Source organism: Ovis canadensis, chromosome 1 (genome assembly GCF_042477335.2).
Source record: "Ovis canadensis isolate MfBH-ARS-UI-01 breed Bighorn chromosome 1, ARS-UI_OviCan_v2, whole genome shotgun sequence".
Lineage (NCBI taxonomy): Eukaryota > Metazoa > Chordata > Mammalia > Artiodactyla > Bovidae > Ovis > Ovis canadensis.
Window position 1 is genome coordinate 277,780,284 of NC_091245.1, and position 26,253 is coordinate 277,806,536.

At 45.0% G+C, this 26,253-nt stretch overlaps 1 protein-coding gene across 25 annotated transcripts in view; it reads right to left on the bottom strand.

The window, feature by feature from the left end:
• TBC1D5 (TBC1 domain family member 5) overlaps positions 1-26,253 on the bottom strand; it is a 593,981-nt gene that overhangs the window by 59,716 nt on the left and 508,012 nt on the right. For all 25 annotated transcript variants that reach the window (XM_069568828.1, XM_069568958.1, XM_069568921.1 and 22 more), the window contains one exon: positions 11,787-12,040. In XM_069568828.1, the coding sequence (XP_069424929.1) occupies positions 11,787-12,040 (254 nt within the window). The remainder of the gene's footprint in view (positions 1-11,786; positions 12,041-26,253) is intronic.

Here is a 26,253-nt window from a genome sequence, read left to right on the forward strand (position 1 = left end):
CACGGCCACCTGCTTGGGGGGCGCCGACAGACCTGGGCTAACGGGCTCCGAGCACAGGCTGCTCTGAAACGTTCAATAAATGTTCTGGGTCCCACGGGCTACGTGTCGATGGAGCTTATCTGTCAAGAGCTGAGTTCACTGAAGGAGCTGCTCCGGCATCAGTGGGGACCTGGATTGCAGGCTGGCTGGGGAGAGAGGAGGGAGGGGACGCAGGTGAAGCTCCTACAATGCCCCACGTGTAATAGTCTCGTGACCTTTCTCTCACTAAACTCAACAGGAAACAAGGACATGGGATGAGCGGTATTCCTAAATGGCCGGGCAGAACCCCATGAACCTGAGACCAGCTGGGGATTTGGACACAGGACACCTAAAGGCAACACATTCAGGAGGCTGGGAATTCTAGGGGTCGCTGGTGGGAAGCCTGGCTCAGAGGATCGGGAAGGGCAAGGCCTCCAGGAAGCCCATCGCTACGGTCACAGAGAGGGGGTTGCCTGGACGTCACACGGTGACCCTGGAGCACACAGGATGCAGCTGGTCCCCTCCTGGTGACAGAGTATGGCCTCGCAGGCCTGAGCGACAGACAGCAAGAGGGCTCCAGTCTGCTCCTGAAACACACACACTGGTGCCGCAAGAGGGCAAAGGACCTGCAGCGATGCAACCAACCCAGTTCTAGCCTGGCCAGAGACGTCTCATCCAGGGCTGATGTGCCAAAGTGCAAATGTGGGGGTTCAGATCGTCAGGACACGTTATTAAGACAACACAGAGGCGTTGCGTGGTTTGCTTCACACAGCTGACCCTGACGGCCAAGGAGGCCCTTGAGGAGGCTCATGATGACCCCACCACCACAGCCGCCCCCAGCAGACGGCACCCTCCAGTCCTTGTGGCGGACAGGCGTGCGGGCGCTGCCCCCACCCCGAAGCAGCTGTCCCTGCTCTCTCTACAGATGAGAGGCGGCACCCTCCAGTCCTTGAGGTGGACAGGCGTGCGGGTGCTGCCTCCCTCAACCCTGAAGCAGCTGTCCCTGCTCTCCCTACAGATGAGAGGCGGCACCCTCCAGTCCTTGAGGTGGACAGGCATGCGGGTGCTGCCTCCCTCAACCCTGAAGCAGCTGTCCCTGCTCTCTCTACAGATGAGAGGCGAAACCCTCCAGTCCTTGCGGTGGACAGGTGTGGGGGTGCCATCCCTCCACCCCCAAAGCAGCTGTCCTTTCTCTTTACAGATGAGAGGTCAAGCAGCCTCCATGGGGCATCCAGCAAGGCAGTGACTAAGGCCGGATTCCAACTCAGGCCTGACTCCAGAGCCCATGCTGAGCACAGATTCATCACCCTGCTCCCTTAGAAAGGGCTGTAGTAAATGCGACTTGAAATGAAAGAAATGTGGAATGAGATCTTCTCATGGCAAAGGGCTAACTCTGACCTTGTTCTCTATCCAACAACTCATTCATTCAATGTCTTTTGGAGTAAGTCTTCCCAAAAAAGAGGCATACTCTAGTTAATTGAGAATTCTCCTTAATTTGTTTCACATATTCTGAATTCCTCTGTCTTCTTAAAGCGATCATTTAGAAGGCAATGGAACTGCTTGTTCTGCTTCAGGACTCTCGTTTTTCAACAGCACGCACAGGGACTGCTACATGGCCATCTTCCAGGACGGCCTTTAGGCTCTGCAGCCCTCCCAGGCAGGAGCAGGCTCTCCGTCCTGTCGCACTACGTCTTGCCTGAGCTGATCTGGCCTCCCTTGTCTCTGTCCCAGCCACTTACAGATTGTCACCTGCACTGCACAGATTTTGCTTTCATCTTGAGGCTTCACAGTGAAGTCATCTCCAGACACGAGCTGTTAGCATATTAACGTGAGGTACCTGTTACCCTTTAGTTTAAAATATTTTTTCTTTGTCCTAGAAGGAGTTATAAGAAACTTAACAATGGATATGTGTAGTTAAATGGGCTGGCAAAAGGAAGTGGGAGGAGAAAAAGGAGCTGTTTTTTCTCTTTTTTCCCTTTAGATAACTGGGATTGTCTAATGTTACATGCACTTTAGTTTTACATTAACAGTGGTTAAGTGGGAAGGGAGACTTTTATCCTTTTCAACCTTTTTCTATTAAACAAACAAACAAACCCCTATGTTCACAGCAGCACTATTTACAATAGCCAAGACATGGAATCAACCTACAATGTCCATCCACGGATGAATGGATAAGGCGGAGGTGATACATACGTACGGTGGAATGACCCGGATAGTCACAATGGCGTGGTCACTCACCTAGAGCCAGACCTCCTGAGGTACGAAGTCAAGGGGGCCTTAGGAAGCATCACTACGAACAAAGCTAGTGGAGGTGATGGAATTCCAGCTGATCTATTTCAAGTCCTAAAAGACGATACTGTGAAAGTGCTGCGCTCAATACGCTAGCAAATTTGGAAAACTCAGCAGTGGCCACAGGACTGGAAAAGGTCAGTTTTCATTCCAATCCCAAAGAAAGGCAATGCCAAAGAGTGGTCAAACTACCGCACAATTGCACTCATCTCACATGCTAATAAAGTAATGCTCAAAATTCTCCAAGCCAGGCTTCAACAGTATGTGAAGCGTGAACTTCCGGATGTTCAAGCTGGATTTAGAAATGCCAGAGGAAACCAGAGTTCAAATTGCCAACATCTGTCGGAGCATAAAAAAAGCAAGAGAATTCCAGAAAAACATCTACTTCTGCTTTATTGACTACACCAAAGCCTTTGACTGTGTAGATCAGAACAAACTGTGGAAAATTCTGAAACAGATGGGAATACCAGACCACCTGACCTGCGTCCTGAGATATCTGTATGCACGTCAGGAAGCAACAGTTAAAACTGGACATGGAACCACAAATTGGTTTTCAAATTGGGAAAGGAGTACGTCAAGGCTCTATATTGTCACCTTGCTTATTTAACTTATATGCAGAGTACATCATGAGAAACTCTGGGCTGGATGAAACACAAGCTGGAATCAAGATAGCTGGGAGAAATATCAATAACCTCAGATATGCAGATGACACCACCCTTATGGCAGAAAGCAAAGAGGAACTGAAGAGCATTTTGATGTAGGTGCAAGAGAAGAATGAAAAAGCTGGTTTAAAACTCAGCATTCAAAAAACTAAGCTGGTGACAGTCTGCCATAAAAGGAATGAAATAATGCCATCTGCTGCAACATGGATGGACCTACAGATTGTCAAACTAAGCAAACGAAGTGAAGCGAAGTTGCTCAGACACGTCTGACTCTTTGCGACCCCATGGACTGCAGCCTGCCAGGCTCCTCTGTCCATGGGATTTTACAGGCAACAATACTGGAGTGGGCTGCCATTTCCTTCTCCACGGGATCTTCCCAACCCAGGGACTGAATCCAGGTCTCCTGCACTGCACGCAGATGCTTTTACCGTCTGAGCCACCAGGGAAGTCCAAGCAAACTGAGTCAGAAATAAAAAGGCAAACATCGTGTGACATAGCTTACATGTGGCACCTCACATGTGACACAGATGAAGCTGTCGACAACACAGATGCAGAGAGCAAGCTTGGGGCTGCCAGCGTTGGGGTCCAGGGGAAGGATGGATTGTGAGCTTGGGATGAGCAGACACAAACTAGTATCTATAGGGTGGATAAACAAGGTGCTACTGTACAGCCCAGGGAGCTATATTCAATAGGCTGAGACAAACCACAACGAAAAGGGAAAACCTGATAACATGCATAGTGGCATCTATGCATATGCATTTATGCACATTCACTCATATCTGAAACATGAACACACACAGACACAAATTTTAAAAATGCCTGTGTGTGGCACTGACTTAAGAAATATAAATTTCTTTCCTAAGGGTCCATTATATGATAGTATTTATATACTGCAGTTGTTAGAAATTATAATTTCCCTTTGGAAGTAATGTCTATGTATGTCTGTGTCCCTATATTTTAAATTTCAGTTCAGCTCAGTCGTGTCCGACTCTTTGCGACCCCATGAATCACAGCACGCCAGGCCTCCCTATCCATCACCAACTCCCGGAGTTCACTCAGACTCACCTCCATTGAGTCAGTGATGCCATCCAGCCATCTCATCCTCTGTCGTCCCCTTCTCCTCCTGCCCCCAATCCATCCCAGCATCAGAGTCTTTTCCAATGAGTCAACTCTTTGCATGAGGTGGCCAAAGTACTGGAGTTTCAGCTTCAGCATCATTCCTTCCATAGAAACCCCAGGGCTGATTTCAGAATGGACTGGTTGGATCTCCTTGCAGTCCAAGGGACCCTCAAGAGTCTTCTCCAACACCACAGTTCAAAAGCATCAATTCGTCGGCGCTCAGCTTTCTTCACAGTCCAACTCTCACATCCATATATGACCAATGGAAAAACCATAGGCTTGACTAGACGGATCTTAGTCGGCAAAGTAATAGCTCTGCTTTTCAATATGCTATCTAGGTTGGTCATAACTTTCCTTCCAGGGAGTAAGTGTCTTTTATAATTTCATGACTGCAGTCACCGTCTGCAGTGACTTTGGAGCCCCAAAGAATAAAGTCTGACACTGTTTCCACTGTTTCCCCATCTATTTCCCATGAAGTGATGGGACTGGATGCCATGATCTTGCTGCTGCTGCTGCTGCTAAGTTGCTTCAGTCATGTCCGACTCTTGTGACCCCATAGACGGCAGCCCACCAGGCTCCCCTGTCCCTGGGATTCTCCAGGCAAGAACACTGGAGTGGGTTGCCATTTCCTTCTCCAATGCATGAAAGTGAAAAGTCAAAGTGAAGTCGCTCAGTCGTGTCCGACTCTTTGCGACCCCATGGACTGCAGCCCACCAGGCTCCTCCGTCCATGGGATTTTCCAGGCAAGAGTGCTGGAGTGGGGTGCCATTGCCTTCTCCGCCATGATCTTAGTTTTCTGAATTTTAAGTTTATGAATTAATAATTCCTAAGTATCTCTCAAAAACAGTTCCTGGGGGCATATGTGCTATTTCCAAAGATAACTTTGAAGAAAACTCTTTGAGTTAAGTTGACAAAAGAATAAACTCTCCTGTGGCATGTCTTTTATGACTGCAACCTACACTGAGAAAACGATCTTTCCAACAATTTTCCAAAAATTATTTAATGGCCTGGATTGTGAGATATCACTTTATATTTGTAATTTTCTTCAAAAAATTAAAACCCATGTAATTATTGTGTGTTAAAAGGCAAAGATACAGATATAAGACCTCATGATAAGAAAAGACTACCTACAATTGAAGAATTATTGCAAATACTGATATTTGCTTCATTTCCTGACATCTGCCCCACCGCTCCGAAAAAAGACACACGGGAAGGCTACATGATATTTTATCTCCCTGAAAAGTGTGTCTGTTCTTGTGGGTCTGGAACCTCTGATGAGCTTCTCCAGCTTCTGGGATTACTGAGCCCCAAGAATCTCTCCAGCAGAGATTGCTAGAAAGCTTTCTGTTGCCACCACTAACTATTTTGGGTCCCTTCTACCTCCCCTTGCTCTCAGACACTCTGCAGGAAGTGTGCTGGGTTGAGGCTAACCCACAGTGACCTCTCCAAACCAGGGCAGGGCTTGCCCCACTGTCCACTGCAGGGGAAAGCTGTTCATCTGGCCTCCTGTCTCATTAAGCCGCTGGACCCGTCCCTGTGAGACTGATACAGTCCTGCTGGGGAGGGCAGACAGGGCAGTCGGGAACAGGGGCTCAGAAAAAGAGCTGGCTCTCGACCAGGTGGACTTGCCCGAGTCATCTGAAGTACCCGCGATGCCCACACAGTTTGGCGAAATGGGAGGGAGGCCCAGGGACCGGTGAAGACAGAGCCTGGCACACTGCAGGCAGCACATGGTCAGGGAGGGCGTGAGGGAGGGAGGGAGGGAGGCGATCCCACCTCTCTAAGGGCACACTGCAGGCACCCGGCACGTGCCTGCTGGGCGAGGGAGACGATCCTACCTCTCTAAGGGCACACTGCTGGAAAAGGAAATGGCAACCCACTCCAGTATCCTTGCCCGGAAAATCCCATGGATGGAAGAGCCTGGTGGGCTATAGTCCACGGGGTCGCAAAGAGTCGGACACGACTGAGCGAGCTTACTTCACTTCACTTCACCTCAACGGCACACTGCAGGCAACCAGCAAGTGCTCGCTGGGCGAGGGAGGGAGACCATTCTACCTCTCTAATGCAAGTCATCTGAACAAAATGCTGCCATCACCTTCTTTAAGAGTCTGTTTAAAAAGGGATGCTGTTCACGTGTCTACTGGAAAACATGGATTGAGCAGGAGCGTAGAAGCAGAAGTCAGAACAGGAAGCAGCCTTTAGCTTTTTCTTTCCATACAGGTATAAACCCATCAGGCTTTCGCAGCCAGAGACACACTCTGCGGCAAACTAACCCTGCCACAGCAGAACGCCTGCTCGACAGCTGCCTGGGGCAAGCTCCCCGGCAGTCAGTGGTGAGGACTGCATGCTTTTCAGTGCCGTGGGCCCAGCTTCAATCCCTGGCCAAGAAACTAGGGTCCCACAGGTTGTGTGGTACAGCCAAAAAAAAATACTTTTAAGGAAACAAATTTAAGTCTTGTGAATTTTCACCGGGTCAGGAAATCACATCAGCATTCACGTAGCTGCAATACCTGACAAGGGGAAAGAGGAGTCGCTGGTCTGCCTCCTGCACCAGCTACGCCGCAGCAGCCTGTTATTACTTAGGTCACTGCGCAGAGTAAGCAGCAGCTTTCACAGACTCTGAGAGCTCCGAAAGCCCTAAAGGTCAGGGGGTCAATTACCAGAACACAGCCAGAAACCCTACCAGGGAAACGCAGGACTATATACAGAAGCAAGATCACACCCCTCTGTCCCACGGTATGTTTAACACGTTAAGTCAACACACCACTCATGTCCTAACCATGACATATTATTTTCTGTTACGCTATTAAAAAGCACAGATATTACGGAGACATGTCATTATTAGAACAGCAGTTTAATGCCAGCAGCATGACTACTGTGCGGATATTTTAAACTAAGGAAGACATTTATGAATTTCTATTAATACTGTCCTCTTTCTAGTCTGAATTTGAAGGGAGGATTCTTAGTCTAGCCTTCCATTTAATACAGACTTTCTCTCTACAGAATATTTTAAAAGATTTTGTAATAAAAGATAAATGCAGCAACTTTAAATATTTATGTTTCTAAATTCCATAGGAGGTGCTGAATATGGATTACTATTGTTTTAAATTTCTTAAATAAACTTTTTCTAGATTTTGGACACACGGTTATGATATTTAAATATTCTTTTTATTTTAAATCATTGCCAATTACTGTACATAGAGATTTGTCACGCTGAATTCTAATTCTGTTAAAATGACTCATAACACAAAGCCTGTACTTAGAAACAAATTTTGAAATCAAGTTGTAATTCTTCTCTGTAAACTATAATAAGTGCTTCTGGCTAATACATACAATAATAAGCAGATACACAGCATCTAAGGTGTTTAACCTCAGAGCCAATCTGTCAAATCCTATCACAGAGCACCTTTGCAACTGAAAAACACCTCAGCATGAACTGCCAGTTACAATGTGGTGTTAAAAGAACCACAGGATCTAGAGCGCCGCATACTGCAAGGAAAGAGACTGGTACAAACTCAGGTAAAGAAACATTAAGAACCAGGCTGCAGTCAGCTCGGGCGCTAGCAAGGTATTACGGGAGAGGGGACTTTTGTCCTAGACAACAGTGCCACTCAGTGGTTGAACAATGGAGCGAGCTGGTAAACGGCGTGAATGGTGGGTGGCAAAAAGGAAAATGGAGTTTGGGAGGAGGCAGTGAGACTGCAGGCAAAGAGAGACTGCATTGCCACGGTAACTGTACCTGGGAGGCCGGTCAGGGTCTGGACAGGACCAGAAACCTGAGCATCGATTCCTGTAACTACATCGCTTGGATTTCATAAGAAAAAATAATTAGATTTCATAAAGAGGAAAAAAATTAGCTTTTCTTTCCTAGTTAATGCTATAATACTTTGACCTATCAACCTAATTACTAAAAGTACAGTGAATCAAATCATAACACAATCTTAGAAAAATTAATATAAAGTATTTCTTAAAGGAACTAATTTTTACAGTGTTTCCTTAAAAGTTTGTGCCTGTTTTTCTTGAGGGGAAAAAAGTTTCTACAGGTCTAAAGTACAGGAAACTAGCCATCAATGGATACTGCTGAGCAGATTTCACTGTCCTACAAATGACAGCATGATTTTATATTTTCTTATTTAAAAAATTCTTTATCCAAAAGTATCTATGTATTTAATTAAGAAGTAAAGATGTTCCTTCGAAATCGATTTCCTCCTGTAACAGACAAAATTTATTTTTAACGAAACTTGAAACCAATTTCTTCAGTGATAAGATAAAGACCTAGACAAGTTCTGATTTCATATTAAGTACTGAAAAGATTTCATAAGTTACCACATGCACTTAGAAATGTCAACATGTAAAAATAAATCTGTGAACTGCATACCCTTTAAACTTGATATACTTACTATAGGCAAGATTTCATTTACAAATTGGACCCGTAGTAAATGCTTAAAATAAAGAAGTGCTCAAACTAAAAAAACATACAAAGAAAAAGGAGGGTAAGGGAAAGAAAGGAAAAGGAAATGCTGAGAAGCGCTTGAGGTACAGGACCACTGAGAAGCAAGACTTTTGGGGGTCTTTGATTCCCTTCCTGGATGACAAAGTTCACCATGAAGTACAGCCACTGTTAACCGAACCCTCTCCTGGGCTGGTCAGCGTCTGAGGCCTTGTGCTATTTCGAGATTAACAAGCTGAAAAACAAGCCTTCTTAAAAGGCACCACATTTTCTATGTATGATAACACATAATTAACAGATCTGCTTTCCCTGTAGCTCCTATACAATAGCAAAAAAAAAAATCAATTTTTGAATTATATAACAACCTTCAGTGCCTTGACCACTGGCTATAATGAGGATTTACAGCACAGACAGCTCATCTGACATTACTGGGTTGTAATTAGAGCATTCCTATCAATTAACAGGACATGCATTTATATTCTCCCATAGCAGAAATAAAACCTGCAAATAGGTACATACTCCAAATAACTGGTAAACAACTTTCAGTGGAACTCCCCAGGCCCTGAGCTCCCTAATCCAGCCCAGCCTCTATTCACTGGTAAGCAGTGTGCCTCATGTTCTGTACTCTCGAAGATTTCCAAGTTCACGCTTGCTACTCATTTTACTCGGCAGCTTCTGGATCACCGATTAATGCATATTTAGAGACTGAGGCTAAGTTTAATATTGATGTCACCTGGAAAATGTTGGAGGACCATCTGTGCTCCCTCCTTCCTTCAGGACCCCACCTCCAACACAGATACCCACGGCAGAATGCACTTCAAGTAACAGATATTTGAATGCTGGCTTTCTCACAGAACTCTTCCTCTATATGAGCAGAGATAATCGGGAGTTAACTAACCCATAAGGGTTAGCCATAAAGGTTTTCAGCTGCATAAACAACCGCTTTTCGAAACAAGGTTCAAGTTTTCCTACAGAGCGCACTAAAAAGGCACGAAGCACAGGGCTGTTCCGAGACAGTCAGAAGCCCTGTCCCAGCGTGGGTCTTGGGAAGGAGTCAGCACTGTGCTCACCCTCTCCCGGGCCAGGGGACACAGCAGGTTCAGGTCAGCATCGGGGTGCGGCAGGACATTGGCGGGAAACGCCCGCAGAAAGAACCGCTGCTGGAGGAGAGTTAACAAACACACCTTTCATCTAAGGAACCACAGGTTTGCAGAGCTGGCATGCTCCCCAGGGGTCAGGTCAAACCCTTATTTCCGGGTGGGGAAAAGGGTCAGAAAGTTTCAGGTTTCTGCCTGTGGTTCACTGGAGAGCAAGTGAAGGATCAACCTACCCCACTTCTACCAGTACAAACTGATCTCTTCACCTTCTGGTCTATTTTATTGAAACCTTCATCCAGGGAGGGGCCCCGAGCATCTTTAATATGAAGGTAGAGAAGCTTTCTGTAGGTTGACATGAGAAGAATAAACCAGAAATGAAACGAAGAGCTGCCAAACAAGATCGCTTCCGTGCCGCACAGGGACCGGTCACGGAATGCCCCAGCGATGCTCCTGTTCCAAATGCTCCGCTTAAGTGCTCTGTTGCTTCCTTATAACTGGGGGCTTAGTTTTCATCAATTGTTCAGTCCTCATGTACTTCCTTTCTCACTCACTGTGATATTAATACTTGACATTTCCTTAGAGACACAACTTTATATTTCTATAGTCATTTGGCTTGGTTCCTCAGAAAATTTAAGCTACGGCATTAAGAGATTCTCTGACTCATTTGCCTGCCATCAGTTAGAATCGCTACTAACTATGGCTTGTTATCAAAGCAATATTGAAGTCATATTTGTTTAGAACAATAAAACAGTACAATTAAGAAATATATAAAATAACATTCATTTCCATCCTGGAAGTGGGCTTGTCTCCTGGCATTAAAATACATTTACAATATGTTACAGATTTGCAGTCTCCTTCTCTTTAAATCACGTGTGATAGCTCTACATTAAAAAGAGAAGAGTGTAATAATATTAAAAGATGTTCCTATGTAAGGTAAATGGAATATTCTAATAGAAATTTAAACAGCAATTATATAAAGTCTAATACTTCATACAGGCAACGACAGATAAATGTAACCAACAGAAGCACACTGGCTGTTGAACACAGTTTGTTTCCTGTTATTGGCATATAGAGGCCATTTAACTTAAGTTTACCATTTTAAATACCAGTAATTAAAATTTTGGTAACATTGGATGCAATCGTCTTAAACAGAGTATATGGAACATGGGTTAATATCTAACAATTCAATATATCATTGTTATTGTCAACACTGACTGTTGGGTACTGAACTTGGCTATGATCCAGGCTATGATTCCTTTATGACGTGGATGAGGCAGGGGTCAAGAGGGTATCTGCTCCGACACTAAATGGCCATGGACTCCAGGCTTTGTGAGGCCTCAGGATTGATTTCTGTAGACTTTCTGCCATCATGTTAGTATCTCGTGCTTCCAGAATACAGACAGCAGAGCCCACCGCTAAGAATAAATGTAGCTGTTTCTAACAGGCTTGATTCATACATCTTTGGAGGTAAGTGGAAAATATGAGAAAAAGTTCTGGGTAGGAACCCGAAAGGCTCTCTTACGAACACAATGAGCGAGGTGAAGTGCTGGGAAGCCCCTAAAGGGGAGGGCGACTCCCCGAGCCCCGGCACCCGCACACCGAGAGCCTGTCTCACGCTCTCCACCTCTCCCGGTGCCCCGACGTGGACACGGGCCCTGGCTGCGTGAGACATCCTGCCTGCCCTGTCCCCCATTCAGGGCTCTGCTTTGTGCTCCTCAAAGGTACACGAGCCTGGTGACCTGCCTCTTCCGAACCAACCGCAGGGGTGAAAGCTGGGAAAGGCAGAGCCCAGGGTCCCAGGCCCGCCCCTTGCCAATGCTCTCCTAGCCAGAGACATCACTGCACAAAGTCAGCAGAGACCTCAGTCTACAGGCCTCAAGCTCTCTGCTGTGACAAGCTCTCTGCTGTTCACACCACGCTCGGTGGGCGTGACCACGACTCAAATGCAAGCACACTGAGGCAGAAATGTTAAGAAAGTACTTTAACAAATTAGCTCGTAAAAAGTTCTTAAGAACAGTACAGTATCTGAAATTCCCACTTGAAAACAATCTAACATGTTTTACAGTTGAGTTTTGCATTAGTCCCTCGTTCTAGGATGGTGGTTCCTCGAAGTCAGGTAAGGAAGGCCCAGGTTCTAGCATCCTCCCTTACCTCTGTTTAGCTGCACGGGCATACTTTCCGATTTCATCAGCCTCTGCTGCTGCTGCTGCTGCAGAGCGTGCCTGGGGGCCTCCGCCAAGGTCCTGGTGGGAGCCGCCGCTGGGGAGGGGGTGCCGCCACTGCCCACTGCCACGGGGCCTCCTGCACCACCCGGGGCTGCTGCAGGAGAAATCAGCTTCCTTCCGAAGTTAATCAGGCTGTTCGAGACCTTATTGATATTTAGGGGAGCGCCTTTGGCATTGGTCCTGTAAAAAAAAATATGTGGAGACACATTACTTAAATTAGAGAACAACTCTGTTCTCTAATCAGAGTATCACACATGCTGTTGATGAAAAGACAGAGCTCACATGCTTTGAAAAGGGCCATTTATGAGATCAGGCACAGAGTGAGGTATGGAAACTCAAAAGTGACCACAGGACAATCCAACTGCAAGACTTTTGAAGATGCGGCTTGCGGAATTGTTTTTTCCATTCCTTTATTCAACAGGGCCTAACAGTGCCAGCACTGCACCTGTCTGAAACACAGCTCCCCTGCTGGGGAGTCCAGGCAAGAAGTACGCCCGTCACGCTGCCAGGGAAGTAGGTGGTGACGGAAGCCTGCGAGGCGGGCTCCGAAGGGGCGGTCAGGGCTGGGCAAGCCCGGGGTGGCCGCAAAGGGGAGCGAGGGGAGACTGTCCTCCCCAAGGCCGCATCCCCCCCGATTCTGAAACAGCAGCGTCTCTGACAGCCGTGCAGCCAGCCCAGAGTCCAGCGCGCGTTGGCCCGAGGCCCGAGTCTGCCCTGCCCGCCGCCCCACCTCCGCACCCACTCCCTGCAGCCCTGCTCCCCTTCCCCGACACACCACGTTTCCCTGGTCTGCCCAGCGTGTCTGCCCTCTTCACTCCCCAGTGCACCAAAGTGCCTTGGAGACAAGGACGCTGTCTCCATCCCACCGTTGCCAGCACATACCAGGTGTTCTGCCTACCCTTGCTAAGAGGCAGGCGCACCCTTCTCACCCGGGCCCCGGCCCGGCTCGCCGCCCACAGGCAGGGTCCCAGTGGCTCGGCCCTCCGGGGACGGCTGCTCCCAGAGCCCCGGCCCGCCTCCGGATCTCTCCTCTCTGCGTGTCTCCCATGAGCACACTGCCTGCTGCGCCTGCACTCGGGGGCACACATGTTTGCAGCCCTCCTCTGAACGCTCGTTCCTTCCTGGTCTCACCCTCCTCACAAAGCGGCTCAGTGAGCTTTCTGCGCTGCAGCCCGGCCCGCTTGGTCTGGCTGTGCTCCCCAGCTCCCAGCCCACCCCTGAGGTCACAGTGACCTCACTGCAGGGCCCAAGGGCCCCTCCACGCTCCCCTTCCGCTCACACAGGCCTCTCCCGGTGACCGGGGTTTGCCAGCGCCGATGCTCAGCCTGGTAGAGAGAGGACACCAAGTCAACAGCTGTTAAAATGAATGATTACTTCCCAAATGAGTGACCGGCTTTAAGTATTTCGGGTCTATTATCCAGAGGACCAGTTAGACTGTTTTACTTGTGGGATGCTGTCCATTATCAGTATGTAATCCAATCATTAGTAGCAGCTTATTTTCTCACATTTAGCTTTGGTTTTATAAGAGTAGGAAACCGGAAACCAAATCTGAGAGATCCACTTGTCATGATTTTAGTCACCTTAAACTTTGCCATCACTTCCTTTTCTCAGATCTGCCTGGCAGCAGGTACATGGCGACTCTCCCACGTTCTATGTGGTGGCTGTAGCCGTGCCTTTACTAGCTGCTCTTCAGCCGCTGAGCGGGTCTGGCGCTTTGTGGCCCCTTGACTGCAGTGCGCCAGGCTTCCCTGTCCTCTCCTATCTCCCAGAGTTTGCTCAGACTCATTTCCATTGAGTTCGCGAGGCTATCTAACCATCTCATCCTCTGTTACCACTTTTGCCTCCTGCCTTGCCCTCAATCTTTCCCAGCATCAGGATCTTGTAGACAGAGCTCTCAGTAGAGCAAAAAGCTGTAAAGAACAATATTGCACAGGAACCTGGAATGTTAGGTCCATGAATCAAGGCAAATTGGAAGCGGTCAAACAGGAGACGGCAAAAGTGAGCATCAACATTTGAGGAATTAGTGAACTAAGATGGACTGGAACGGGTGAACTTAACCCAGATGACCATTATATCTACTACTGTGGGCAAGAATCCCTTAGAAGAAATGGAGTAGCCCTCATAGTCAACAAAAGAGTCTGAAATGCAGTACTTGGGTGCAATCTCAAAAACGACAGAATGATCTCTGTTCATTTCCAAGGCAAACCATTCAATATCACGGTAATCCAAGTCTATGCCCTGACCAGTAATGCTGGAGAAGCTGAACGGTTCTACGAAGACCTGCAAGACCTTCTAGAACTAACATCCAGGAAAGATGTCCTTTTCATTATAGGGGACTGGGATGTAAAAGTAGGAAGTCAAGAGATACGTGGAGTAAGTTTGGCCTTGGAGTACAGAATGAAGCAGGGCAAAGGCTCATAGAGTTTTGCCAAGAGAATGCACTGGTCATAGCAAACACCCTCTTCCAACAACACAAGAGAAGACTCTACAGAGAGTCTTCTACAGAGAGCAAGACCAGGAGCTGTGGCTCAGATCATGAACTCCTTATTGCCAAATTCAGACTTAAATTGAAGAAAGTAGTGAAAATCACTAGACCATCCTGGTATGACCTAAATCAAATCCCTTATAATTATACAGTGGAAGTGACAAACAGGTTCAAGGGATTAGACCTGACAGACAAGAGTGCCTTGAAGGACTATGGACAGAGGTTCATGACACTGTACAGAAGGCAGGCATCAAGATCATCCCCAAGAAAAAGAAATGCAAAAAGGCAAAATGGTTGTCTGAAGAGGCCTTACAAATAGGTGAGAAGAGAAGGGAAGCTAAAGGCAAAGGAGAAAAGGAAAGATATACCCATCTGTATGCAGAGTTCCAAAGGCAAGCAGAGATAAGAAAGCCTTCCTCAGCGATCAGTGCAAAGAAATAGAGGAAAACAACAGAATAGGAAAGACTAGAGATCTCTTCAAGAAAATTAAAGATAACAAGGGAACATTTCATGCAAAGATGGGCTCAATAAAGGACAGAAATGGTATGGACCTAACAGAAGCGGAAGATATTAAGAAGAGGTGGCAAGAATACACAGAAGAACTGTACAAAAAAGATCTTCAGGACCCAGATAATCACGATGGTGTGATCACTCACCTAGAGCCAGACATCCTGGAATGTGAAGTCAAGTGGGCCTTAGGAAGCATCACTACAAAGTTAGTGGAGGTGATGGAATTCCAGTTGAGCTATTTCAAATCCTAAAAGACGATGCTGTGAAAGTGCTGTACTCATTATGCCAGCAAATATGGAAAACTCAGCAGCGGCCACAGGACTGGAAAAGGTCAGTTTTCATTTCAATCCCAAAGAAAGGAAATGCCAAAGAATCTTTAAACTACTGCACAATTGCACTCATCTTACACACTAGCAAAGTAATGCTCAAAATTCTCCAAGCTAGGCTTCAACAGTATGTGAACTGTGAACTTCCAGAAGTTCAAGCTGGATTTAGAAAAGCCAGAGGAAACAGAGATCAAATTGCCAACATCCATTGGATCATAGAAAAAGCAAGAGAATTTCAGAAAAAACATCTATTTCTGTTTTATTGACTATGCCAAAGCCTTTGACAGTGTAGATCACAACAAACTGTGGAAAATTCTGAGAGAGATGGAATACCAGACCACCTTACCTGTCTCCTGGGAATCTGTATACATGTGAAGAAGCAACAGTTAGAACTGGACATGGAACAACAGACTGGTTCCAAATTGGGAAAGGAGTACGCCAAGGCTGTATATTGTCACCCTGCTTATTTAACTTATATGCAGAGCACATCATGAGAAATGCTGGGCTGGATGAAGCACAAGCTAGATTCAAGATGATACCACCCTTATGGCAGAAAGCAAAGAACTAAAGAGCCTCTTGATGAAAGTGGAAGAGGAGAGTGAAGAAGTTGACTTAAAAGTCAACATTCAGAAAATGAAGATCATGGCATCCAGTCCACTTCATGGCAAATAGATGGGGAAACAGTGGAAACAGTGAGAGACTTTATTTTGGGGGGCTCCAAAATCACTGCAGATGGTGACTGCAGCCACAAAATTAAAAGACACTTACTCCTTGGAAGAAAAGCTATGACCAAGCTAGACAGCATATAAAAAAGCAGAGACATTACTTTGCCAACAAAGGTCCATCTAATCAAAGCTACAGTTTTTCCAGTAGTCATGTATGGATGTAAGAGTTCGACCATAAAGAAAGCTGAGTGTCAAAGAATTGATGCTTTTGTTGGACTCTCTTTTTATTATTATTTTTTTTAATTTATTTTTTAAATTTTAAAATCTTTAATTCTTACATGCGTTCCGATGCTTTTGAAGCGTGGTGTTGGAGAAGACTCTTGAGAGTCCCTTGGACTGCAAGGAGATCTGACCAGTCCATCCTAAAGGAAATCAGTCCTGAGTATTCATTGGAAGGACTGATGCTGAAACTGAAACTCTAATACTTTGGCCACGTGATGGGAAGAACTGAATCACTGGACAAGACCCTGATGCTGGAAAAGATTGAAGGCAGGATAAGAAGGGAATGCCAGAGGATGAGACTGTTGGATGGCATCACCGACTCGATGGACAAGAGTCTGAGTGAGCTCCGGGAGTTGGTGATGGACAGGGAGGCGACTGAGTGACTGAACTGAACTAGGCAGATCTCTGAACAGATAAAGTAGACAGAGCTCTAAGACATGACTGACCCAGAGTCCTACAGCAAAAATCAACGGGCTCTACGCTTCTCCTTTCCATAAAATCTTCTCTAATGATTCTAGCTAATGTTACAGGCTAGGTATGGGAGGCTTGGAGTTCAGCTTTATAAAAGAAAGAACTATTCATTTATAACACAATTAAATCTGAAAAAAAAATCCTTTTCCAAATGGTTTATTTTGCATTATTTCATCTTCAAAGAAACGAGCTATGTAATGTCCTTCCAAAAATCGTTGAATAACAATGTTTCCTAAGAGAGATAATGATATATAGTGATGACGCATCACTTGTAATTTTCTGCTGCTTCCTAAGGAAGTAAAGCCTTTCAGTTGACAGACATTACAGCTAAGCAACAGGGAAGGCACTCAGGACATGTTTATTGAGAGAAGGAGTGAGCGACATGTAAAGCACTCATCAATTACGGACTCAGACGGCACCTGCCTCGGGCACGGCACCTGCCTCGGGCATGGCACTGCACTCCGCAGCCTGTGTGCAGTCCCCTCCCCTCAGTGGTGGAGGAAAGAAGAGCTATTAGGATACTGAAGTTCCACTGCATTCTCGTTTCGCTTGTCTGAAAGTCGAGATTCATAATTCACAGATATGAAGAAGTTATAATGTTGTTACCCTTTTTTATAAACAAAAATGTACTAGTCGAATTCCCATATTGCCAGTTCTAAAATTTATATGTTGATAAAAGTACTAAGAAACTGCTAGCGCGTTATCAGGAGACTATGGTTAATGCATCTTCATTACTACTAATAACCAGTAAAAACATATGGATCAAGCTCCTGCTGAGCAATTTTTCATCTGAATAGCCCTGAAAAGGGGATGAGCACTGTTATCCTTTTTTTGTCTAGTTTTTGTTTTTAACCAATTTCCCCTCATCCAGTACCCAGAGCTTCTAGAGGAGTATTTTATTTAGAAAACAACTACTGAAGGTGAGTCTGTATTTTCAGATAGAAACAGTCTTAACCAAGGTACTTCTAGGGCGAGCATGCTAAGCACATTGTCCACTGATTGTGTTTCAGGCATGACAATGTTTATGAGAAAGTTAGCTAAGACAGAGCTTAAATATTAGCAACAGCCTTCTTCCCAACACGTACTAAGCAATCTGCAATAAGCACTACTGGCTATTAAATTGCATGTGCTAAATGAAGGAAAATTAATGCAGCTGTCAAGATAGCTGACGGACAGTGAGGACCAGACTAGCCTGGAATAAAGGTGAGACCAGTGTAGACAGAGGGCTAAGAGGGCTTTGCAGTTAACAAGACAGTGAATATCAAATCTAATGCGTGCCTAGTTCTATGTAATTCCAGTACTGTTGTTCACTACACACTATAATTAAAAATAGCACCATGTACAGGAACTGCTTCAAAACTGACCCACTGGCACAAGCTTCCTCAATAAATCAGTAGCAACGGAGGCATTTTTTGCAAGATCCACGAATCCTTCAAAACACTGTACCAGAACCTGACCTGGCTTCACGGCTGGGCCCCTTTTATTGAATTTCTGGAACTCTGGAAACGGTGACTCTTGCTGCCTCTTTTTACCAACTCGATCTCTTGCAGCCTGCATTCCATTTACTGAAAGAGCTCCTAAGTTCTCCAATGCCTTTTTACTACCAGGACCATGAGCTTTTCTCATTAACCTTCTAAAAGTTTTCTAAAGCTTTTTTTGTTTTAAAAGTACTGTCCTCTGTAAAAATTCCTCACAACCTTTCCTTTCTGGTATCCAAATCTTGACACCACCCTGATTTATTTCCTTCTTACCTAGAGGTTTATTTTTTAAGTCTAATATTAAGTATCTAATATTTATTTACCTCACTCCTTTTGTAATAAAAATTTTGTTAGATGCTTGCTTATATTTTTGTCAGAGTGAGTTTTAAACTGATTTTTAGTTATTTTCATCTCTGTCCCCAAAGGTTGAATGCTTGGTTCATTCATCCATTCAATCATTTTTCTTTTCTTCCCAATAAAAGCACTTAAAGCTACGTATTTGCATCTGATTAAAGCAACAGCATCATAGATTTTCCTCCAATTTCAAATAGTCTGTTGATTCAACTGTTGTTTAGATATATTTAAAATTGTAGCTAGTTGGATTTATTTTGTTTGTTACTCATTTTGTTCTGTTAAATGAAAACAGAATCAAATATCTGAATAATGGAAATAATGAAATACTCCGATTTTTTCAAAGGAATTGTGGAAACCAAACTTAAATAAGCTGCTTTATATAAATATTTTTACTAACTACTTGGAAACGGTTGAATTTATTATAAGCAGCCCGTCTGGTTCACGAAAAACAAGTTGTTCTAAGAAAACTTTATTTCTTAAGATCAATGAAACTAAAAGCTGTTTCCTTGGGAATATTGAAAAAAACTGATAAACTTTGGGCCAGATTCCTCAAGAAAAAAAGGCAGCGGACTCAGATCAATAAAACTAGAAATGAAAAGGGAGAAGTTACAATTGTAACCTCAGAAATACGAAGGATCGTAAGAGACTATTACAAGCAACTGCATACCAATAACAGAGAAGGCAATGGCACCCCACTCCAGTACTCTTGCCTGGAAAATCCCATGGACGGAGGAGCCTGGTAGGCTGCAGTCCATGGGGCTGCTAAGAGTCAGACAGGACTGAGTGACTTCACTTTCACTTTTCACTTTCCTGCACTGGAGAAGGAAATGGCAACCCACTCCAGTGTTCTTGCCTGGAGAATCCCAGGGACGGGGGAGCCTGGTGGGCTGCCGTCTATGGGGTCGCAGAGAGGTGGACATGACTGAAGCAACTTAGCAGCAGCAGCATACCAATAAAATGGACAACTTGGAAGAAATGGACAAATTCTTAGAAAGGTAAAACCTTTCAAGACTGAACCAGGAAGAAACAGACAATATGAACAGACCAATCACAAGCAATGTAATTGAAACTGTGATTAAAAATCTTTCAACAAACAGAAGTCCAAAACCAGATGGCTTCACAGGTGAATTCTATCAAACATTTAGAGAAAAGCTAACATCCTTCTCAAACTCTTCCAAAATTGCAGGGAGAGGAACACTCCCAAGCTCATTCTACGAGGCTACCATCACCGTGATACTAAAACCAGACAGATATATCACAAAAATAGAAAATTACAGGCCAGTGTCACTGATGAATATAGACGCAAAAATCCTCAACAAAATATGAGCTCACAGAATCCAACAGCACATTAAGAGGATCATACACCATGATCAGGTAGATGGATAGGGCGCAAGCATTCTTCAGTATATGCTCATCAATCAGTATCACACACTGTGATCAGAAAGGGTGCAAGTATTCTTCAATATGCGCAGACCCATCAGTATCATACACTGTGATCAGACAGATAGGGCGCAAATATTCTTCAATATATGCAGACCCATCAATATCATACACCGTGATCAGAAAGGGCGCAAGTATTCTTCAATATACGCAGACCCATCAGTATCATACACCATGATCAGATAGATAGGGCGCAAGTATTCTTTAGTATATGCTCATCAATCAGTATCATACACCGTGATCAGATAGGGCGCAAGCATTCTTCAATATATGCAGACCCATCAGTATCATACACCGTGATCAGATAGATAGGGCGCAAGCATTCTTCAGTATATGCTCATCAATCAGTATCATACACCGTGATCAGATAGGGCGCAAGTATTCCTCAATATGCACAGACCCGTCAGTATCATACACCGTGTTAACAGACTTAAGAATAAAAGCCATATGATATCTCAATAGATTCAGGAAAAGCTTTTGGCAAAATCAAACACTGATTTATGATAAAAGCTCTCCAGAAAGTGGGCATAGAGGGAACCTACCTCAACATAATAAAGGCCATAAACTATAAACCCACAGCAAACGTCCTTCTCAACGGTGACAAACAGGAAGCGTTTCCTCTGAGGCAAGATTCCCCACTCTCACCACTCTTACTCAGCATAGTTTTGGAAGTCCTTGTCACAGAGATCAGAGAAGAAAAGGAAACAGAGAGAGTGCATATTGGAAAAGAAGAAGCTAAATTGCCACTGTCCACAGATGGCGTGACGCTGCACACAGAAAGCCCTAAACTGCCACTGTCCACAGATGGCGTGACGCTGCACACAGCAAATCCTAAATTGCCACTGTCCACAGATGGCGTGACGCTGCACACAGAAAGCCCTAAACTGCCACTGTCCACAGATGGCGTGACGCTGCACACAGCAAATCCTAAATTGCCACTGTCCACAGATGGCGTGACGCTGCACACAGCAAATCCTAAATTGCCACTGTCCACAGATGGCGTGACGCTGCACACAGCAAATCCTAAATTGCCACTGTCCACAGATGGCGTGACGCTGCACACAGCAAATCCTAAATTGCCACTGTCCACAGATGGCGTGACGCTGCACACAGCAAATCCTAAATTGCCACTGTCCACAGATGGCGTGACGCTGCACACAGGAAGCCCTAAACTGCCACTGTCCACAGATGGCGTGACGCTGCACACAGCAAATCCTAAATTGCCACTGTCCACAGATGGCGTGACGCTGCACACAGGAAGCCCTAAACTTCCCACCAGAAAACTACTGGAGCTAAACGACGACTCTGGCAAAGCAGCAGGATGCAAAACCAATGCACAGAAGTGTCTTGCATGCCTGTACACTGACAATGAAGATCCGAAAGATAAGTTAAGGAAACAACCCCATTTACCACCACAACAGAGAGAACAAAACACCTAGGAACAAGCCTGTCTAAGGAGGCAAAATCTGTACACAGAAAACTATGACACCAATGTAAGAAATTGAAGACAACACAAACAAAGGGACCGTGTTCTTGGACTGGAAGAACCAACATTGTGAAAACCAGTTTACTATCGAAAGCCATCTACAGATTCAATGCAATCCCTCTCACATCACCAACGGAATTTTCCACAGAATCAGAACAAAAAACTGTATAATTTCAAGTAGCCAAAGCAATCCTGAGAAAGAAAAATGGAGCTGGAGGAATCAGGCTCTCTGACTTCAGACTATGCTACATGAATACAGTAAACAAAAACAGAAATACAGATCGATGGAACAGGACGCAAAGTCCAGAGATAAACTCAGGCACCCATGTTCACCTAATCTTTGACAAAGGAGGCAGGAATATACAATGAAGAAAAGATTAAGTCTCTTCAATAAGTGGTGCTGAGAAAACTGGTCAGCATTATGTAAAAGAATGAAATTAAAACACTCCCTAACATCATACACAAAAACAAACTCAAAATGGATCACAGACGTAAATGTAAGGCCAGACACGACAAAACTCTTAGAGGAAAACAGGCAGAAGCCTATCTGACATTTGTTGTTGTTCAGCCGCTAAGCCTTGTCTGACTCTTTGTGACCCCACAGACTGCAGCATGCCAGGCTTCCCTGTCCTTACCATCTCCTGGAGTTTACTCAAACTCATGGCCACTAAGTCAGTGATGCCATCCAACCAACTCACATTCTGTTGCCCTCTTCTCTTCCTGATTTAAAATTTTCCCAGAATCATGGAATTTTCCAATCAATCAGCTCTATGCATCAGGTTCAGTTCAGCTCAGTTCAGTTCAGTCGCTCAGTCGTGTCCGACTCATTGCAACCCCATGAACCACAGCACGTCAGGCCTTCCTGTCCATCACCAACTCCCAGAGTCCACCCAAACCCATGTCCATTGAGTTGGTGATGCCATCCAACCATCTCATCCTCTGTCGTCCCCTTCTCCTCCCACCCTCAATCTTTCTCAGCATTAGGGTGTTTTCCACTGAGTCGGCTCTTTGCATCAGGTGGCCAAAGTATTGGAGTTTCAGCTTCAGCATCAGTCCTTCCAATGAACACCCAGGACTGATGTCCTTTAGGATGCGCTGGTTGGATCTCCTTGCAGTCCAAGGGGCTGTCAACAGTCTTCTCCAACACCCCAGTTCAGAAGCATCAATTCTTCGGTGCTCAGCTTTCTTTATGGTCCAACTCTCACATCCATACACAACCACTGGTCATGACTAGACAGACCTTTGTTGACAAAGTAATGTCTCTGCTTTTTAATATGCTATCTAGGTTGGTCATAACTTTCCTTCCAGGGAGCAAGTATCTTAATTTCATGGCTGCAGTCACTGTCTGCAGTGATTTTGGAGCCCCCCCAAAATAAAGTCAGCCCCTGTTTCCATTGTTTCCCCATCTATTTGCCATGAACTGATGGGACCAGATGCCATGATCTTAGTTTTCTGAATGTAGAGTTTTAAGCCAGCTTTTTCACTCTCCTCTTTCACCTCACTAAGAGGCTCTTTAGCTCCTCTTCACTTTCTGCCGTAAGGGTGGTATCTGCATATCTCAGGTTGTTGGTATTTTTCCCAGCTATCTTGATTCCAGCTTGTGATTCATCCAGCTCAGGGTTTAGCATGATGTGCTCTGCGTAGAAGTTAAATAAGCAGGGTGACAATATACAACCTTGATGTACTCCTTTCTCAATTTTGAACCAGTCCATTGTTCCATGTCTAGTTCTAACTGTTGCTTTCTGACCTGCATACAGGCTTCTCAGAAGGCAGGTAAAGTGGTGTGGTATTTCCATTTCTGCAAGAATTTTCCAGTTTGCTGTGATCCACAGTCAAAGGCTTTAGCGTTGTCAATAAAGCATAAGTAGATGTCTTCCTGGAATTCCCTTGCTTTTTCTATGATACAATGGATGTTGGCAATTCAATCTCTGGTTCCTCTGCCTTTTCTAAACCCAGCTGGTACATCTGGAAGTTTTCAGATCATGTAGTGTTGAAGCCTAAGTTGAAGAATTTTGATCATTACCTTGCCAGCTAGCATGTAGTTTGAGCATTCTTTGGCATTGCCTTTCTTTGGGATTGGAATGTAAACTGACCTTTTCCAGTCCTGGGGCCACTGCTGAGTTTTCCAAGTTTGTTGGCATACTGAGTGCAACACTTTCACAACATCATTTTTTAGGATTTGAAATAGCTCAACTGGAATTCCATCACCTCCACTAGCTTTGTTTGTAGTGATGCTTCCTAAGGCCCACTTGACTTCACACTCTAGGATGTTCTGGCTCTAGGTGAGTGATCACACCATCATGGCTATCTGGGTCATTACGACTGTTTTGGTACAGTTCTTCTGTGTATTGTTGCCCCCTCTTCTTAATATCTTCTGTTTCTGTTAGGTTCTTACTGTTTTTTGTACTTTTCTGAGCCCATCTTTGCATGAAATGTTCTCTTGGTATCTCTAATTTTCTTGAAGAAGTCTCTAATCTTTCCCATTCTATTATTTTCCTGTAATTCTTTGTATTGTTCATTTAAGAAGGCTTTCTTATCTCTCCTTGTTATTGTTTGGAACTTTGCATTCAGTTGGGTATATCTTTCCCTTTCTCCTTTGCCTTTCACTTTGATGTAAATTGCAGCAAAATCTTTTTTGACCCAACTCAAAAAGTAATGAAAATAAAAACAAAAATTAACAAATGGGACATAATTAAACTTAAACAAGCTTTTGAACAGCAAAGGAAATCATACACAAGACAAGAAGAGAACTCTTAGAATGGAAGAAAATGGATGTAAACAAAGTAACTGACAAGGGAGTAATCTCCAAAATACATAAATAGCTCACGTAGTTCAATATCAAAAGCAAACAACCCAATCAATATACGGACCGATGAGCTAAACAGACATTTCACCAGAGGAGACGCGCAGAAGGTCAACAAACACACAGAAGGTGCTCAATGTCACTATCATCAGAAAAACGAAAATCAAAGCCGCCGTGAGGTGCCACCTCATACTGGTCAGAATGGCCAACATCAAAAAGTCAACACACAATAAATGCTGGAGAAGGTGGGAAGAAAACGGAATGCTACACTGTTGGTGGGAACGCAAATTGGTATAGTCACTGTGGAGAACAGTTTGTAGGTTCATCAAAAACCTAACAGAACTCCCATGTGACCCAGCAATCCCATTGCTGGGCATGTGACCAGAGAAAAGCGTAACTCAGAATGACGCACGGGCCCCAGTCTCACAGCAGCGCGGCTGGCCACAGCCAGGACACGGAAGCGGCCTGAATGTCCATCAGCAGATAGAGAAGAGGTGGATACGGACATACAGCGGGATGTTACTCAGTCATAAAAAGGACCCACACTGCCACTCGCACAGACAGACCCACAGGCTGTCATACTGAGGGTAGTAAGTCCTAAGGAGAAAAATACTGCATAACATCACTTATATGTGGAATCTAGGAAAATGACAGAGATGAACTTATTTGCAAAGTAGAAACAGAGCCACAGACACAGAGAACAAGCTTACGGATACCAGGCGGGGACGGGCAGGTGGGATGAGCTGGAGACCGGGACTGATAGAAACACACCGGGTACACGCGCGCGTGCTGAGCTGCTTCTGTTGTGCGCGACTCGGCGACCCAGGGGACTGCAGCCTGCCGGGCTCTTCTGTCCAGGGGATTCTCCAGGCAAGAGTGCAGGAGTGGGTGTCTTCTGCTTCTCCTGCACTGCGGGCAGACTCTTTGCCCACTGAGACGTTTGGGAAGCCCATATGCACACCACTGCGTATAAAACAGACAACGAATGAAGACCTACTGTGCAGCGCAGGGAACTCTGCTCAGCGCTGTGGTGACCTAAACGAGAACGAATTCTTAAAAAGAGGGCTATGCATACAACTGCTTCACTTTGTTGTCCGGCAAAAACGAACACTATACTGTGGAGCAGCCATACTCCAATAAAAACTAATTTAAAAAACAAGACAGCTGTCTTTCTTGTCTCCAGTGCCGACCTCTGTTAGGTCTCATCACGGTGTCAGTGAGCATATCACACCCTTCGTTGCGTCTGAACAACTGCACCTCGCGTGTGCTGCTGAGTCTCCCTGCGCTCCTCAGACGACTCGCGACCCGCGGCAAGCTCACCAGCGCTTTGTCAAAATTCAAGGTCATAATCTTCTGTCACTGAGTTATGTAATTTGGGAAGAGTTACTTAGCCTATTGTCTGGACCTTAACTTCCGCATCTTTAAACCAAGGGGTCTGAGCTGTATGACACTGTGCTCCTTTTGGACAGAAAACCCTACAGTCTCATGACGTGAAGGAAGAGGACGTGTGCTCACAAATGTGAGACCAATCGGATAAAGCAGTCAAAGTCTACAATGCTCTCAGCTGGGCAGCAGGAGAAATCAGTGAGATAAATTTAATGGAGATTAAAAAAAGCGTACGCACTTAGGTTAAAATGTTTTACAACTGCACACTATACATAGAATAGGGAGGTGTGGATTAACATGAATTCATATTAACACAAACAAACAAAAAAAAACAACCAAACTGCTCTACAGTGAATGCTTTGGTTGGGTCCCCAAGGCTAACCTGAGCCTACGCTGATGGTGGAGAAAAATAAAACTCTGGGGCTGCATTAATTCCAGGCACGTGAGCTTCTAGTTTCCAGTCCAGCATGTAAGAATTTTGGAAGTTTCTACTCTGTCCTAATAACAAATAAAGAGCTGAACAAACTGAAAAAAAAAAAAATCAAAATTTTCACCGCTCTTTAAAAGAAATGAGGTCAAAGGGCAAACTGCTCCTCCCAGATTGGAGAGAGTGAGAGGTGAGTTCAGAGCAGAAACCCACAGGAACGAGAGTTGGGGCAGGAAACAGTAACTGCAGCTGAATCGCTAGAGGCCCTGTGCGGACAATG